Consider the following 17,476-nt stretch of genomic DNA (forward strand, 5'->3'; position numbering starts at 1 on the left):
GTGCCATAAATTTTGTAGTCAATCTCATATCCATGCATCAAAAAACGAACTTCAATAAAGTCAGACATTAATCGTTTTCTCCCCTACAAGGCTACAACTTGTGAGGAAATAATAATAATAATAATAATAATAATAATAATAATAATATGTGCCATAAATTTTGTAGTCAATCTCATATCCATCAAAAAACGAACTTCAAATACAGTCAGACATTAATCGTTTTCTCCCCTACAAGGCTACAACTTGTGAGGAAATAATAATAATAATAATAATAATAATAATAATAATAATAATAATAATAATATGTGCCATAAATTTTGTAGTCAATCTCATATCCATCAAAAAACGAACTTCAAATACAGTCAGACATTAATCGTTTTCTCCCCTACAAGCATAGTTGTAAAATCCCTGTTCTGTTTCCACTTTCCACTTTTCCCCAACCCAGCAACCCTAATCCCCTAGCGGCTAACCCTCCCCGTCACCACCTCACCTCAATCTGTCACAGTGTCACTCACCCAGCCACCGCCGCCAGCCGCCCGCCGTCGTCTTCTTCGTCTCACCGCCGGACACCTATTCTGAAGTCTGAAGGAATAGAACAGACCCGCGGCTCCGCTTCGTCCCTGTCTCTCATTGCTGTCGCCGTTGCCTCGCCGTTGCTGCTCCTGCCTCGCCGTTGCTGCGCCGTCACCCTCGCCGTTGCCTCGCTCTTCTGCTCTGTCAAACAGGTTAGCTCCAGTTCTCCTCTGTTCTGCACTTCTCGCTGGTATGACTTATGAATAATGTTGTTCTGCACTTCTTCTCTGTTCTCCAGCAACCTTAAACTGCACTTCTCCTATTTTATCCAGCAACTTTAAACTGCACTTCTCCTATGTTATTCTATTCTGTGTTGAAAACTTAAAATTTCTGGGATGAATATGCTTGTTAAAATATGAACAAAGGCACAGAAAACTACAACAGGAGCAACAATGAGGAGAATTGTCAGTGCCAATGATCTCACATCTGGTCCAAATATGAACCTACCCTGAAATAAAAATTTCTGCAAAAGAAAAGCACGGAAAACATGAATTAGTAAGCATCTCCTAAGTGATAAATTGGCCAGATACAGTAAGTAATTCAAATAATATGCAGCAATATAACTAAATTTTCCTGTTCAATAAATGTTTTGTAACAAACAAATTACAACATGAAAAGTACATCTGGACTTGATTCCCCAAAGACTACCAGAAAAATGTTCCCAAATCAATTTCTTAGAAGTTAACATTTGGTGATTCCTTAAATTAGAGGAGAACAGCATAGTAGAATGTTTGATTCACTTTGATCATGTCCACTTCTTATGTATTTAATTTCCCATCCAGTTTTCCAGATTCTTTTGATAGAACAATATCTCAGGCATTGATCAAATCATAAGTAATAACTTGCAGCCTCCATTGCCTCCAAAGCAATTAGAGCTTTCGAAACATTTCATCAACGGTTAGAAAGAAACAGAAAGTTCAACATTTTTTATCCTACCCAAATAAACTATACTAAATTTGACACGTCAATCAGACAACCAAATGGATGTTACAGCTGCAAGGCTTCATTAGTCAGTTCCTCAGAGAAAAAACACCCTTAGAGACATTTCCTAAAAAATTAAATTAGGATGTAACTCCACATTTGTCATGAAGAGCAACTTTCCGACTTCGAAATCACTCCTTTGGATTTAGTTTATGAATTGTTATTCTTATTGTGTTTAATTAAGATACTAATGTACTAGTACTAACTAATTTCATGTTTATCTTTCTATTAGTTATATTTAAATTTTGAAACTTGGTTGCTTTTAAAATGTTGATGAAGAACTAAAGATATGTATTTTAAATTTATTAAGTTTATGACTATTTTTAGTATTTTATATTTTTTATTTATGTGAAACCGGTTTTATTGGTTCAATCAGTGGTTTATCGGTTGAACTAATAAACCAATGAACCAGTAATCTGATTGTTTGATCATCGGTTCGGTTCTTACAACTATGTCTACAAGGCTACAACTCGTGAGGAAATAATAATAATAATAATAATAGAGTAAAGTATCGTTTTTTTTTTCAACGTTTGGGGTAAGTTCCAAAATTGTTCCTAACATTTAAATCGTCCTCTTTAAGTAAGTCCATAACGGTTTAAAATTGATTCAATGTTGTGTGGCAGCTAGGGATCTGCTAATAGAATTGACGGCGAAATAAAATTGAGACGATTTTGAAACGTTAGGGACTTAAATAGGACGACAACGTTGGGAACAAAAATGATATATAGAAATAAATTTTAATTTTATCCTTTAATAATATTAATTTTTTACGGTACGTAGTTATTCAATTATTTTTTAATCACATTTAAGTATTAAAAGATTAAATTTATTTTTATGTATCTTTTTTTTTCCAACAGTTCCGTCCTATTTAAGTCCCTAACGTTTTAAAATCATCTCAATTTTGTTCTGCCGTCAATTCTGTTAACAGATCCTAACGATAGGATAACATTGAGTCAATTTTGAAACATTAGAGACTTAAATAGGATGATTTAAACATCAAGAATAATATTTTATGTCCCAACAACAAACTTTTAAATAAAATTTTAATTTGTGACATTAATTTCTGGTGTACCGAATTAAAAAATACGTGAAAAACATTTACAGGCTTACCGCTGTGGGTTCTTTGTACTTTAAGTCTTTAACACGTGCCCAAAGCCAAACCCCCGAGCGTTGAACACGTTATCCAACCATTGCATTTATTTTATCTTACTTTAGAGTTTAGACAGAAATGGTGCGGTCCTAAACCCACTTTAATGGTGCTCAATTAATCTAAACCCACTTTAATGAAATAATTAAATTTTAAAATTCAACCTTATAACCCTAAACCCACTTTAATGGTGCTGAATTGTCAATTCAACTCAACTCTATGAAGCTTTGTTAGCCGCCCCCCCCCCCCCCCTCAAAATTTTCATTCTCCCCTCTTCACACTTCAAAGCACCCTCACCCCGTTCTCCTCTCCCTCACGTCACAGGTTTCTCTTCTGCCCCTTACAATTTTTCTCTTCTTTCATTTTCTTTCTTGAATCTGCATTGACTTCTTTAATTTTCCATAACTGTCCATGTTTGATTATTTAGTCCCAGTTAATTGAACGTGTTATCTATAGTAAGCTAATTTTATTTTTTAAATACTGATTGTTATTGAGTTCTCTGTTTTAGGTATCAGTTTCATTCATGCTCTTGTTAGCCTTTTGAGTCGCATCTATTTTTTGTTGCTCCATGTGTATTGATTTCTGCAATTTTTGTTCACAATGGTTAAGCGTTTAATCGTTTTATTTTCATCTACTGCATGTGTTACTTACTTATCCTGTTTTATTTTCAAATTTGGTTCTTCTTTTGTTTCATATATCCCCTTGTTTTTGTGATAATTTAGTATGCAAGTTGGACACCAATTGGGATAGTTATCTCTTGAATCCTTTTTAGTTTCTATTATTAGTGTAGTGATAGATTTTTTAACATGTTACAGGCCAGGCTTAGTCTAAAGTTGTCGTAGCTTGTTTAATGCAAGGTATAGTTTGGTCCGTTTTCATCTTGTAATGAGAAATAGCATTGTCATTGCGTTTCCTTTGAGATTGAGACCAAACATTAGCAATACTCTACTACATCACAAGTTCCGGCCAACCTGCTTTCACAGCCATGAAGGTACGCACACCACAGCTTTAACGCTTTCAATAGCCTAGGGCACTTCATTCGTCGCATGTTCTTGTTCCTCCCCTCTCTCTCTCTCTCTGTAAGTTCTCTCTATTTGTTTCTATCTAAAACACTTTCTATTCATGTAATAATTCTTTGTTTGTGTTGTTCATAATGCCATTGCTTACGGCCCTTCTTCTTCCATGCTAGGACATACCATTAGTTGTGTGCCCTACCCCGCTCCTCAAACAAAGCCCATGGCGCTTCATTTCGAGGTTCAACTCCCCATCTATCTATTTATCTATCAATCTATCTATTTATCTATTTATATTTATATTTATATCTATATAAAAGTTGATACCAACTCTCTCCACAATGAGTTTAAGCCATCTTTTTTTGTTAATGATGTCACATCAGCAATTCTAATGACTTGGCAAAAGATGAAAATCAACCAATCACTATTTAGTAAAATTTTTAAAAAAAATTAAAACAAAAAACTCTTATATATTATTATTCAATTGAAACATCAAGTACTAATTAAATGCAATAAACATACATTAAAAGTGTCATAATAATAATAATTATTATAAAAAATTTCAGTTACAAATATTCAAATTCTACAACTTATACATATTAAGATTTTTACTACTCTTCATTTCTTAATCTCTCATATTAATTGTAAAAAATTCCTTAAATTTAATATAACATTTTTATATGTTTTTCATTCTCATTCATTTATTTTTTTAATTATTTACAAACAAAAAAACTACAAGAAAAGACAAAGTGTAGCCATTAATGCAAATCGAAAAATGAAAATGCAGTTTTGTATAATTCTAATATAAATAACCTATGCCTTGTTTAAAAATAAATAAATTCAAAATCTATTTATAATATGTTCTCTAAAATATTTTTAATATAACATTGACTAAAATATACTATATAGTATAAATAATCTACCTCTCCGTACATTGCGCGGGTCTCACTCTAGTTCTATTTTAGTTCTTTTACGCCTTTACATTGCTGAAGTTTTGTTGTCTTATTTATGTGAAAATCAACGACATTCATTTATTGCTATTGTTGTTGTTTTACCTTTGGATGACTGGGGCTGAAAGAATGATATGGGTATGCATACAAGAGAATAAGTGATAACTCTAGATGATGGCTAAGAAGCACTGTGTGCACTTGTTAAACCATTCTTTGGTTATTTTTTTCCTGAAGTTTTATTGTTATGTTTGCTTTCTCAGATTCTTGGCCGGTTCAACCGTGCTCGTGCAGCTCAATTGACCCTCCCTCACTTTGTGTGTCAAACACCACTATTTATGCCAGTGGGTACTCAAGGTTAGAGTTTCCAATTTATCCTTTCTGATATGCAGCAAATGAAGTTTTCTGTTTTTTCCTAGTGTTTTTCATTCTCATGCTCAAGCCATTTCATGCTATAAGATAACAAAGTTCACCTTCAAAGTTGTTGCCAAATTGTTTCATTTTTTTATAATACAATATTGCATTCGTATTGAGTTTGTTGTTTTTGGGGGAAAGTATGGACATCGGTTACTCATGTCCATAGAACATTCGATGTTGATATTTGCATTGATTGAGTTGATTTTCTCTTTCCTAGGCTTTTGACAGATTTCTAAATGGTTATCTTGCACTATAGATGTCACAATTTTGCATTCCTAATTGGAGGGTTTAAATGAACAGGGACAATCAAAGGCTTGGCAAATAACGAACTTGAGAGAATTGGTTGCCAAATAATTCTGGGAAACACATATCACTTGGCCCTTCGACCTACTTCCGAGCTTCTCGAAGAAGCTGGTGGTCTTCACAATTTTATGAACTGGCCACGGGCTATGCTTACAGACTCTGGTGGCTTTCAAATGGTTGTTGTTTGACTTAATATATACTTTTTCCTTTTACTGTTGTAATTTCGAGCATTCTAGTAATTATATTATTATCATCGGGTTCCATCAAGTAATACTGTTGCATACTAATTTTGTCTGATAATTTTTCATGCCACAGCATTGTTTGTGGCTTGTGTTTTTTCTTATTATTGTCTCTGTCTTCAACCTTTGTACAAGTTTATCTGTATCAGAATCAAAAGTTATAGTATAATGTCACTTCAAAGTGAAGAATGATGTTGATCATACTAAGAGAAGTATTGAAAGTAATCAAGGTTATAACAGAAAGAAGCTTAAGGCTGTGTGGATAGGCACTTAGGCAGGACCAAAAAAAATGACATTGGAGCTAAACTTGTTGTGTGAAGTGAATCTGTATTATCTTTTTGCTAATTGATAACTATATTCAGGGATAATGTTGAAAAAAATCATTTATATTTTTTGTTAAAAATCTTACCAATCTACCTCACTAATGTTTTAGGTCTCATTGTTGCATCTTGCTGATATCACAGAAGAAGGTGTGACATTTCAGGTATATATTATTTTCAAGTTTCACAGGCAAGTTTGTATCGAACCTTTTTTCCATTTTAAGACAAGACAAAAAATTATAATAAGAAAAGGTTACAATTGTAATCTACAATGAAATTCTGTTATTTGTAACTATAGAATTATTTTCTTGCTTCAGTCACCGGTGGATGGCAAGCCAATGCTTCTTACACCCGAAGAATCAATTCAGATACAAGTATGTAGATTAATTGTTTTTCCTCCATATGTTTCTTTCAATCAATACTTGATAGTTTATTTAAAATTTGAAAACTTTTAGGACTCCACATATTATGATTTGCTTTCAGATAGAAGTTGTTCATTGAATTCTTGTTTTAAGTTATAGTTATTCCCAATATAGTATTTCCAAATTGAGAAAGATGATCTTTTATTAGATATTCGATTAATGTTTATAATTTAAGCCTCATAGAAAATTGCAAGTGACAATGCATAACAGATTGTAGTACTGACTACAAAGTATAGCACTGGAAATTGATTCGTTGTTCTTATGCACGTTTTCTTGATGCCTTCAATAATTTCTGGTTTCTTGTACCTGCTTCTGGAGTTTTTGGTTGGAGCTTACGGCTAGCAAACTGTAACAATATATTTTAAGAAAATTGATTTTTCTTTCTTATGTTCGTCATAAATTGTACAGAATAGAATTGGAGCAGATATTATTATGGCTTTGGATGATGTCGTAAAGACCACCATTACTGGTCCAAGAATTGAGGAAGCTATGTATCGAACGCTTAGATGGATAGACAGATGCATAACAGGTAATTATGTTATTGAAGTGTATCATTTAAGTCTTTGGTTGTTTCCAATGCTAAATGTAATGGACATTCCTTCTGTTAACAGCCCACAAGAGACCTCACGATCAGAACTTGTTTGGTATTGTACAAGGTGGTTTAGATCCTGAGTTGAGGTAAATTTTAGCACAAACCATGATGTTCTTCCTATTATCAATGTGGATGTTGTGAAACAAGTAACTAACTATAAATTTATAATTTGCAATATGCTGTACTCAGGGACATCTGTGTCAAAGGTTTGGTAGACCGCAACTTGCCTGGGTAAGCGTAAGTTTATTTAGTCATATAGTCTATTTTGTGGTTTCAAGCATATTGCCATTTCTAATGTTATCTATTTATTTTGTGCTGTCTTTTAGAACTATACTAGACAGTATACAATACTAGCTGGTTTGAATGTCAGCTCCAGTCTCTTTTGTTTAGGCACCACACAAAATGGGCTTGGTCATATTATTCATGAATCATTAGTGTGTAATATCTTAAAGTTAAACTATAAATTGTGAGTTAAACTAACTCGAGACAATTTAATGTGTATAACAAAAGAAAAGAAAAACTAGGATTGTTGATCTGGTATCTAGTACTTATCAAAAGAGTGAAGAAAAATAGTATAGCATTCCAAAAATATGCATGAATAGATAAAGGTCTTCTTTCATTGACATACTACAATTAGAAGTAACCTTGTGAAATAAAGGAGGACATGTGGAATCAATAGTTTCGTAATGCTGCTAAGGAGCTTAATATAATTTTCTTTTGTCACAGCTATGCTATTGGTGGTCTTGCAGGAGGCGAAGACAAAGATTCGTTTTGGCGAGTTGTTGCTCAGTGCACTGCTGCTTTGCCAGAGGATAAACCACGATACGTTATGGTCAGAATAACTTTCATCATAGCAGCCATTACTTTGATATACATTTCAAATTAAATCAATTTCATACCATTTGCTTGTACTTGTTCCAGGGAGTTGGTTATCCACTTGATATTGTTGTTTGTAGTGCTTTGGGTGCAGACATGTATGATTGTGTCTACCCCACCCGTACAGCACGTTTTGGGACTGCCCTTATTCCTGAGGTGATCTTTTTCCATTTTATGGACAATTTAGGCTATGTTACAATTAAAATTTTTGGGAACAAAACTTTATGGAATAAAAATTAAAGGAGGAAAATATTATCTCCTTAAAATTACAAGTTGTTTGGTATACAGAGAAAATAAAAATTCTCAAGAGCTCAAATATGCAATTCACTAAACGGGGGCAAACATTTACCCTAGTCAAATATAAAGTAAAATTTATCCGTAGGATTAGTGAATTTTACTCTGAAAAATTTTTCTTTCTTCCTTTAAAATTTAGCACCACAAAATGTAGCCCCTCTTTTCCATCTAGCTGAACATAACCTTATAATTTTTTCCTGCCATCATAGTCCACTTGTTGATGCATCCGCATGATTTTAAAAATTCTTTGCGGTATGTTTGTAGGGAGTACTAAAACTAAAACACAGAGCCATGGCTGATGATACTCGACCAATTGATCCTACCTGCCCTTGTATGGTATGCTTCTGAGAGGGTACTTCTTTATTTGATGAATTATTTGACGAAATTGGCATATTTTTTTATTTTTTTATTTTTTCCTCATAGGTTTGCAAGAACTACACCAGGGCCTACATCCATTGCCTTGTCACTAAAGACGCCATGGGGTCTCAGCTTCTATCATATCATAATTTATATTACATGATGCGGGTAGAAAACTCTACATTATATAAAATTTTGCTTATAAATTAATGATCAGTATATGTATATACATGTTCAACTAAAGTCCTTGTATTTTTAAATTTGCAGCTTAGCAGGAATTTACACACATCAATAGTTGAGGGAAGGTTCCCAAAGTATGCTTATATTTAATTACGTGTTCCTATCATTGGATCTCTCTTCTATTATTAATTATAACTTTTTCCCCTTGAGAAGTTCAAAGCCTCCCTATATGCCACTAACCCTTTTATTTTTATTTTTTTGTAGGTTTGTATGTGACTTTTTACAAACAATGGTATTTAATACTTCATTTCATTATTTTCATCTGCATTCATGTTAATGTTTGTATGTTTGAAATTTAAATATTTATCTTTGAATTGAAAGATATTTACCAACATCATCTTTTTCAAACTATCAAAAATATTTGTTGACTGTTATTAAATCTTCTCACACCTTTCTACTGCAGTTTCCCAAAGGTGATGTTCCTGAATGGGTCTGCAATGCTATGGAGGTGGCCGGAATCGACATTTCTTCCTGCTGTGCTACATTTCCATCATGCCAAGAAAAGTATTCCAGCGATGAAATCGGAACTAATCGATTTGATAAGGTCAAAATTGAAATTTAACATACACATGGAGTTAAGGCTTACACACACAAGTTATAGATAAATTTAGAAATTTAGCCGAGCACGGAAAGCATGCACAAATTAGTTTACACAATGATTTTTTTGCAGGTTAATGCTTACTTTGGTTCTTCCATGTACACGCGTGAATCATTTTACTTGACTCGTTAAAATCAATGAGAACTAAAATGACTGACGCGTGTACCTATGGAGATCAAAGTGAGCATTAACCTGCTTACTTTTGGTAGCATAAATTTTGTATCCTGCATATGCTGCTTTGAGTAAAATTTATTTAAAGGTTTACAGCAAATCTTTTGTTCTTTCCAATTCTTATTGTCAACACAAGTGGAGATTAGGGTTGTGTTCGTGAAAGGAAAAAGAAATGGCGTAACATTATTTAAGTCTTGCTGTTTATGTCATGTGATTTTATATCTTTTAATTCGAACTTAAATGAGCCTTCTTTAAGCAATTTTTTTTTCCTTTCAAGTGTCGAAGCTCATGGCTGTCCTATCATGGAAATACTTATAATTTTTTAGGTATATTTAATGTCTTATAGAAGCTTTTCTTGAAGTATTGTAAATAAAAAAAAAATAGTCGGGAATATTTCTAAAGCTCGACGAAAATGTTTTAGAAGTATAGGAATCTAAAATTGATAACTTTCTTTTTTTTGGTCTTGAACAATTGCAACAATTTCTATATTCAAAATAGACATTTATGTACGACTATATGAACTGAATGTATTGTTCAACATTTTATGGACACCGAAAGGCGAGAGTCTAAAAATTGAACACATCCTTCAGATTAAACATAAATAAAGAGGAATTGTTCCGTTAATTTTTTGAAAATTTTATGGTAATTTCTCTTTATCATGCATATCAAAGAAGGTCGGTAGTTGTATACTGAGTAAAAACTAGTAGTTATTTAAATATTTGCATTATTTTAAACATTGAAATTTTACAATATTATAGATTATGATGCAAAAAATTTATAGCATTAAATTATACTAGCGGCTTAATAGGCACGATGTTCAGTCGCTTTTTTATTATTTTTTAAAATTTTTTTTGTTAATATATTATTTATTTTTTAAATTTATTAGATAAATATTTTTGTCATTATTTTAATATTAACGTGACCTTATTTATATCATATTTTTTTACTTTAAAATTACTATAAAAAACTTTTAAAATGTTAAATTATAAAAGCACCAAATAAAGAGATATATATATTATCAAAAAAAAATATAGTTAAAAAAATAATGATAATAATATTATCCTGATTCAAAAAGAGTATATATAAATCAAAATACATGTTAGTTATTTGTAAAAGATAATTTTACTTAAATATTATGGATATTTATATTTGTCTTCATTTTTTAAAGTGGTAGGCCAAAATATGAATTTGGATCTAAAGAGGCTTCTTTTTCCTATAAATAGTGAAAAAACAAAAGAAATGAGAATGCTTGTCTTTTTTGTTTTTAAATATCAAACTATAAGAATGATCAATAAATAAAATAGGAGAATATAAAAATTGTGTATTTGAATAAAAAATTTCGTAATTCATCATACATCTCCTTATTAATAATTTCTTGAGTCTTGAAAATTTGTCACATTTTTTTACCATAAAAATAATTATATAAACGATTTAAGATTATTTAATTAAATTGATTCCTTATTATAGGGACGAATTCAATTAATTCAATTAAAATCCGTAGAATTGAGATATCTTGTTTTGCACTGAATTTTTTAAAAAACAAAAAAAATGATATTAGTCTTAGTTTATATATGACATTACATCTTATTTATTAGGAATTTATATTATTGTTTGTTACCAAAATGAGCTAGTTGTGCACTTCTAAATTTATGGCTGAAAAAAAAAAAGTTAAATTTTTAACATAATTAGTATATACGTCAAAATAGATAGTATTATTATTATATAATAAAAATTTATTTCATTATTTTTTATTCTTTTGATCCAATATTTCTCTTTTTATTATCTTCCTGATGAGTTTTGTTTGCTTTAATGGTATCTCTCCAACCAATAGAATAAATTTTGAGTAGACGAACCTGATTTAATATCACGTTTAATTATTAATATTAAAATAAAAATATGTATCATCAATACAATTGTCACGGTCGTTAATATAGTAATACTTAATTTATTGTTTATTGGTCTCGTTGATACAATGAATTGATTATCCTTTCATATACTCTATACCGGTTAGAATCCTTCTTCCTATCATTTATTGTATATATGTATCACAATATATCTTAATAGTATTTTATATATTATTTTAGCATTAAATAATAATACATCCCAACTAAGATATACTTTTACCTTTTATTGGTTTTGAAAATTTTATTTTTATAATAAACGTCCATATCAATATAAATAGAAAAAAAATCAGAAAAGAGTGATAATAAAAATAAAAAATAAATAACGATAATAATATAATAAAAGAGTACGAAATAATATATATGAGATAGTACGAACAAACTGCTCTTATGATAGTAGAAATAATGATAACTACATATGTGTTATAATAATGATAACTACATATGTGTTATTTTGGACTGCTCTTATGATGGTAGAAATAATAACAACTGTATCGGTTGTTTTGGATTATAGTGATAGAAGTAAAATGAAAAAAATAATTGGATATCAAACTCTTATATCTCTTTTAATTTATTGGGTAACTAATGAAATAAAATATTATTATTTACAGTATAAATTAAATTAAAAAATATTTAACCTGTAACTTTATAGTAGAAAAAAATAGTTATTATAACAGAAATTAAAATTGTCAATGGTACAATAGCACTATTTTAATTCAACCTTGTGCAAAAAAATCGAATCTAAATTTATTAGGTATTAAATAAAATAAAATATTATTAACACTATAAATTAAATAAAAAAATACCAATACCTTTAGAATTAAAAAAAATTAGATTTTTAAAAATAAATAAATAAATATTTAATACCACAACTACTATTGTAAGGAGAGTGATTGCACATTTGCACATAGTTTACAGAGTATAACTCACTTCAAAATTTTAGTGTTCTCTATCTCATTTTCATCTCTATTTCAACAACGGTTATACAAAAATCATATGTAACTTCTTCTTCAATTCTTTTATTCTATTAATTTACCTTTTAATTTGTTTCACTTTTTTTTTCAATTTTTTTTACTTCTATTTCTAATTCAGGATGCACTTCTCTATATGGAACAATTATTATTAGAATAAGAAAATAGTAAATAGAAAATAGTAGAAAAAAATAGTTATTATAATAGAAATCAAAGTTATTAATCATGCAATAGGACTATTTCAATTGGAAAAGAATAAAAGAAAATTCGAATCTAAATTTATTAGATATTAAACAAAATAAAATTACATAAAACGTTATTATTTACCGTATAAATTAAATAAAAAATTACCAATATTTTTAAATAAATATTTTATACCATAACTGCTAAGTAGAACTCACTAAATAGAAAAAAGAATGGAACTTCAAACTCTCATATTTTCTTTGTATAAATAATAATTTTAGAATTATCTAAATATTTTAATATAAATTATTTAATATTGTTAGAGCTAAAAAAATTAAGAGATAAATTTTTTTTTGTGACAATTAAGAGATAAAATTAATATTTCTTCTAAGAATGATTCTTTTTAAAATTATAAATACACAATAAAAAATTAGAATACATTAAAATAATACCATAATAAAAAATAATTCAAAAGATAAAATTAACAAACTAATGGAATATATATACACAACTAACCAATGTTATCATCATTCAGTATATTATTTGGACCAATTCTAATACTTAAATATTTAAAAATAAATTTTAATATATAAATAATTTTTTTGAATTGCGTAAATCTTTTAATATAAATGATTTAATATTGGCTGGACAAAAAAAAAATAAAAAATAAGATTAATATTTCTTTTAAGAATGACTTTTATTAAAATTATAAATACATAATAAAAATTTAGAGTACATTAAAATAGTACCATAATAAAAAAATTTAAATATTAAATTAATAGTGTAAATTTTTTAAGTGAACAATTAACAATCATATACACTGTATTATAGATATATGTAACATAGTATATTAGAAATAATTGAAAGTTTACTAAGCATGAATTAAAGCTTTTAAAAAATGATAATTTATACCCACTAATATTATCACTGTTGTATCTATTACTTGGATTTGGACCAATTTTATTATTATTAGAGTAATACCCCAAATAGGTCCCCAAGAAATTTACCATCGGACAGTTTTGTCCCCACAAAATTTAACTAAGATTTCGACCCTGAGGTTCTCAGATATCCCCCAGATACGTCCCCACACCCGTTTGATCCGGTTAAAGTGGTGACGTGTCAGGTTAACTGTGACATGTCACCTTTAGGATATTTTGGTCCCCATCCACGCTGGACAAAACGACGTCGTATTGGAACCAGGGACAAAACGACGTTGTTTCAGGGAGGATAAATTCGTCTCCACTTAGACAGAGAATGCAAACGGCGCCGTTTTCATGTTGGGGACCTATTTGTCTTATAATAGTATCTTAGGGGACCTATTTGACCTATAACTCGTGATGTTAAAAGAAACTATATTTACTTCAACGCAAACCTTAAAAACACATTGATATTGGTTTGTTCATTTATCAAAATGGTAACATAAACCTGAGAACCCAAACATGTTAACCACACAAATATTTGGCTTCAATAGCAACACAAACCAAATCAAGTCAAAAGAATGTTTATTTTCTTCAACATAAACTAAACGAAACCATTCTAAACAACATAACGTCTTCTTCCTCCAACATAACAAAAGGTGGTAACATAACAAAGACAACAACTTTCACACTAATTCTTAGAAGCATCATTTCTTGAAAGACTGGTTCACACAAATTCATTCCAACACGAGGGTTGAACCAGTCTTTCAAGAAATGATGCTTCTAAGAATTAGTGTGAAAGTTGTTTTAGTTATGTTACCACCTTTTGTTATGTTGGAGGAAGAAGACGTTATGTTGTTTATAATGGTTCGTTTAGTTTATGTTGAAGAAAATAAACCTTCTTTTGACTTGATTTGGTTTGTGTTGTTATTGAAGCCAAATATTTGTGTGGTTAACATGTTTGGGTTCTCAGGTTTATGTTACCATTTTGATAAATGAACAGACCAATGTCAATGTGTTTTTAAGGTTTGCGTTGAAGTAAATATAGCTTCTTTTAACATCACGAGTTATAGGTTAAATAGGTTCCCTAAGATACTATTATAAGACAAATAGGTTCCCAACATGAAAACGGCGCCATTTGCATTCTCTGTCTAAGTGGGGACGAATTTGTCCTCCCCGAAACGACGTCGTTTTGTCCCTGGTTCCAATACGACGTCGTTTTGTCCAGCGTGGATGGGGACCAAAATGTCCTAAAGGTGACATGTCACAGTTAACCTGACACGTCACCACTTTAACCGGATCAAACGGTTGTGGGGACGTATCTGGGGGATATCTGAGAACCCCAGGGTCGAAATCTTTGTTAAATTTTGTGGGGGACAAAACTGTCGGATGGTAAATTTCTTGGGGACCTATTTGGGGTATTACTCTTATTATTGTTATGAGTATTTGAATGTTTAAAAGCAAATCTAATATTGGCATGAGATTAATATATTTTTAAAATCTATTAATGTATTCAATAATATTAATAAAAGATGAAATCAGAAGAGAAAAATGGATAAGAGGTAAAAGATAACAGGTGAAAGTTACGTCAAGGTGGCCAAGTGGAGTAATGGGAGTTTTTTCAGAGATGAATAACTGACCTTAAACGGTAATACTGGAAAGAAATCTTGGACACCAAACTTATGTATTGCCATTATATTGAGTTTAAGAAATTAATTTTATATTTTTATATGGAAATTATAAATTTAATAATAATTAAAAATAATTTATAAAAAATAAAATATCTTAAATTATTTAACATGTAAAATATTAAAATAAACAAATTTAAATTAAAAAATAAAATTAAAAATATATTAATTTGCTATTATGTGTAATAAAATTAATACAAAAATTTATTGATATTATTTAAAGATTAGTTATTTATAAATATTATTAAATTTATTTATTTTTTCAATCCTACTTAATTAAAAGCAAATTTAAAAATTTATATCCAAAACATTTTTTATCTCCATCCATAATTTTAATAGATAAAAAATATATTTCTTCAATCTTATCTTGAACTTCTTTAATTATCTTTAATTTTATTATTTTTTAAGATTATTAATTTTTATTTTGATTATATTATCTCATCATATTATACACTATCCTTTGTCTCATTATTATTATTATTATTATGCTGCCTTGTTTTATTCTTTTTTTTTTCTTCTTCTTCTATTCATCCCAATCGTAATTAATTATGACCGTACCATTATTCCAACTCTCATTTTTGTTTATCACTTTGATCCATAACTACCATTATATTAACTTTTGAGTTATTAAAAATTTGCTAAAAGAAATTTTTTTTTCTTCTTGGATTTACATATCTAGATGTATACCTATTATATAGATTCTTATTATTTTTCAGACTTACTTGTTAAGTCATATTTTATTGCTTTCAGACAAAATTTAAGATATCAAGTATTCAGATTTTTTGTTAATCAAATTATAAAATTTGCCAACAATTATAAAAAAAATAATATCAAATATTTTATATCTTCTTAAAAGAGTAATATTATATGGACACTACTATTTTAGCTACTATTAACATATACAATTGAATATAAAAATATTATATTATTGTTGAATATCTTCCCTATTCTTAACACTTATTTATAATAATTCTTAATATTTCTTTAGATCTAATATGTCAACTTCTATGTATCTAACTAATAAAATTATTAAGATTTTCTTAAAATTTTACTTAATTTCAAAACAAAACTATAATTTTATATTTTTATTTTTTTCTAATATTTTTAGAAAATTAATTTTTATGTTTTTTAAATTATAAATCTGACACAAAAAATTAAAATTTTAATAAATAATAAATTATTAATAAATAAAAATAAAAATAACAATTTTATAAGTTATTTATTTTATGTATAGAATAATAAAATTTAAATTAATTTAAGTATGATACTAAAATTATTATGTTGTTATTATATGTAATAATTAAGATAAAAATTTATAAAAATTTATAAATTTATTTATTTTTTTAATCTTATTTAATTTGAAGCAGATATAAAAATTTAAATTTAAAGAACTCTTTTTCTGGCATAATTTTAATTGCTAATTTTTTTAATTTTATATTCAATATATTAAATCATATTTTATTTCATTATTTTTTTAAAAAAAATTATTTTCATTTTTATTATTTTTTATTATTTCCATACACATATTTATCATTATTTTTTTTTTATTGAGTGAAATAAAGATAGATAGAGAGTACTACATGTACTCCATAGAAGAGAGAAAAAGACAACATAAGTAGAAGTTATGTGTAGAATAAAAAAGTAACATAATTATATTTTTGACCAAAATTTCAGACGACAATTATATTAAACACTATTTATCAATAAGATTAAGATAGAAAAGTGAAAATTAGACACCAAATTATCCTATTCCCTTTATATATTGTTATAAATATTTAATTTAAAGTGCATTAAGATATAATAATATCTATAACAATATCATTTAGGACAATTATGGAAGGTTTATCGAATCAAAACCTAAGAAATAATTATTATTAATTAAATAAATATACAGGATTGTTACCTATATTTGGATCATTGGATCTGTTACGTAGACAATGTTATTATGAGTATTGAATAAATTTGTTTTTATGGTGAAAATATATTGTAAAAGATAATTCATATTAAATGATATACTAACTACATAAATTTATTAATGGGATGTATAAGTGTATGGTGAGGTGTTGCTGCCTCTGTTCTTTGTTCACCACTTCCATTGATATCTTGTCAACTGTAATTAATCAAAACAAACATATAAACATAGTTTTACACTTTTATTTAATGACGAAAAATAAATTATATATTAGATGAAGTGAGAAAGATGCATGAAAAGATGGATGAGAAACGAAGGAAGTTTTTCTAGTAACAGCAATGTGAAGTGAGAGAGAATAAGGGAAGAAATAGATCATTATTATAGAAGTTACATGGATTTATAAAATAAGGAGAA

The 17,476-nt window shown here is 28.7% G+C and overlaps 1 protein-coding gene across 4 annotated transcripts; it reads left to right on the forward strand.

Annotated features, from left to right (window-relative positions):
- Positions 1-319: 319 nt before the first annotated feature.
- Positions 320-9,749, forward strand: LOC112755781 (uncharacterized). 4 transcript variants are annotated; one of them, XM_025804077.3, is made up of 17 exons: positions 320-725; positions 3,517-3,780; positions 3,891-3,955; positions 4,925-5,018; positions 5,379-5,557; positions 6,054-6,104; positions 6,258-6,314; positions 6,771-6,891; positions 6,974-7,040; positions 7,144-7,185; positions 7,681-7,786; positions 7,876-7,986; positions 8,389-8,460; positions 8,548-8,649; positions 8,749-8,795; positions 8,926-8,953; positions 9,125-9,749. In XM_025804077.3, the coding sequence occupies exons 3-17, from the start codon at positions 3,938-3,940 to the stop codon at positions 9,281-9,283; spliced, it is 1,254 nt and encodes a 417-aa protein (XP_025659862.1). In that variant the 5' UTR covers positions 320-725; positions 3,517-3,780; positions 3,891-3,937; the 3' UTR covers positions 9,284-9,749. The 4 variants fall into 4 exon arrangements, with proteins under 4 accessions (XP_025659862.1, XP_025659860.1, XP_025659859.1 ...); XM_025804075.3 differs by having other exon boundaries at positions 334-725; positions 3,517-3,692; XM_025804074.3 differs by lacking the exon at positions 320-725 and adding an exon at positions 2,896-3,025 and having other exon boundaries at positions 3,517-3,692.
- The last annotated feature ends 7,727 nt before the right edge of the window (positions 9,750-17,476 follow it).

Source organism: Arachis hypogaea, chromosome 6 (assembly GCF_003086295.3).
Source record: "Arachis hypogaea cultivar Tifrunner chromosome 6, arahy.Tifrunner.gnm2.J5K5, whole genome shotgun sequence".
NCBI lineage: Eukaryota > Viridiplantae > Streptophyta > Magnoliopsida > Fabales > Fabaceae > Arachis > Arachis hypogaea.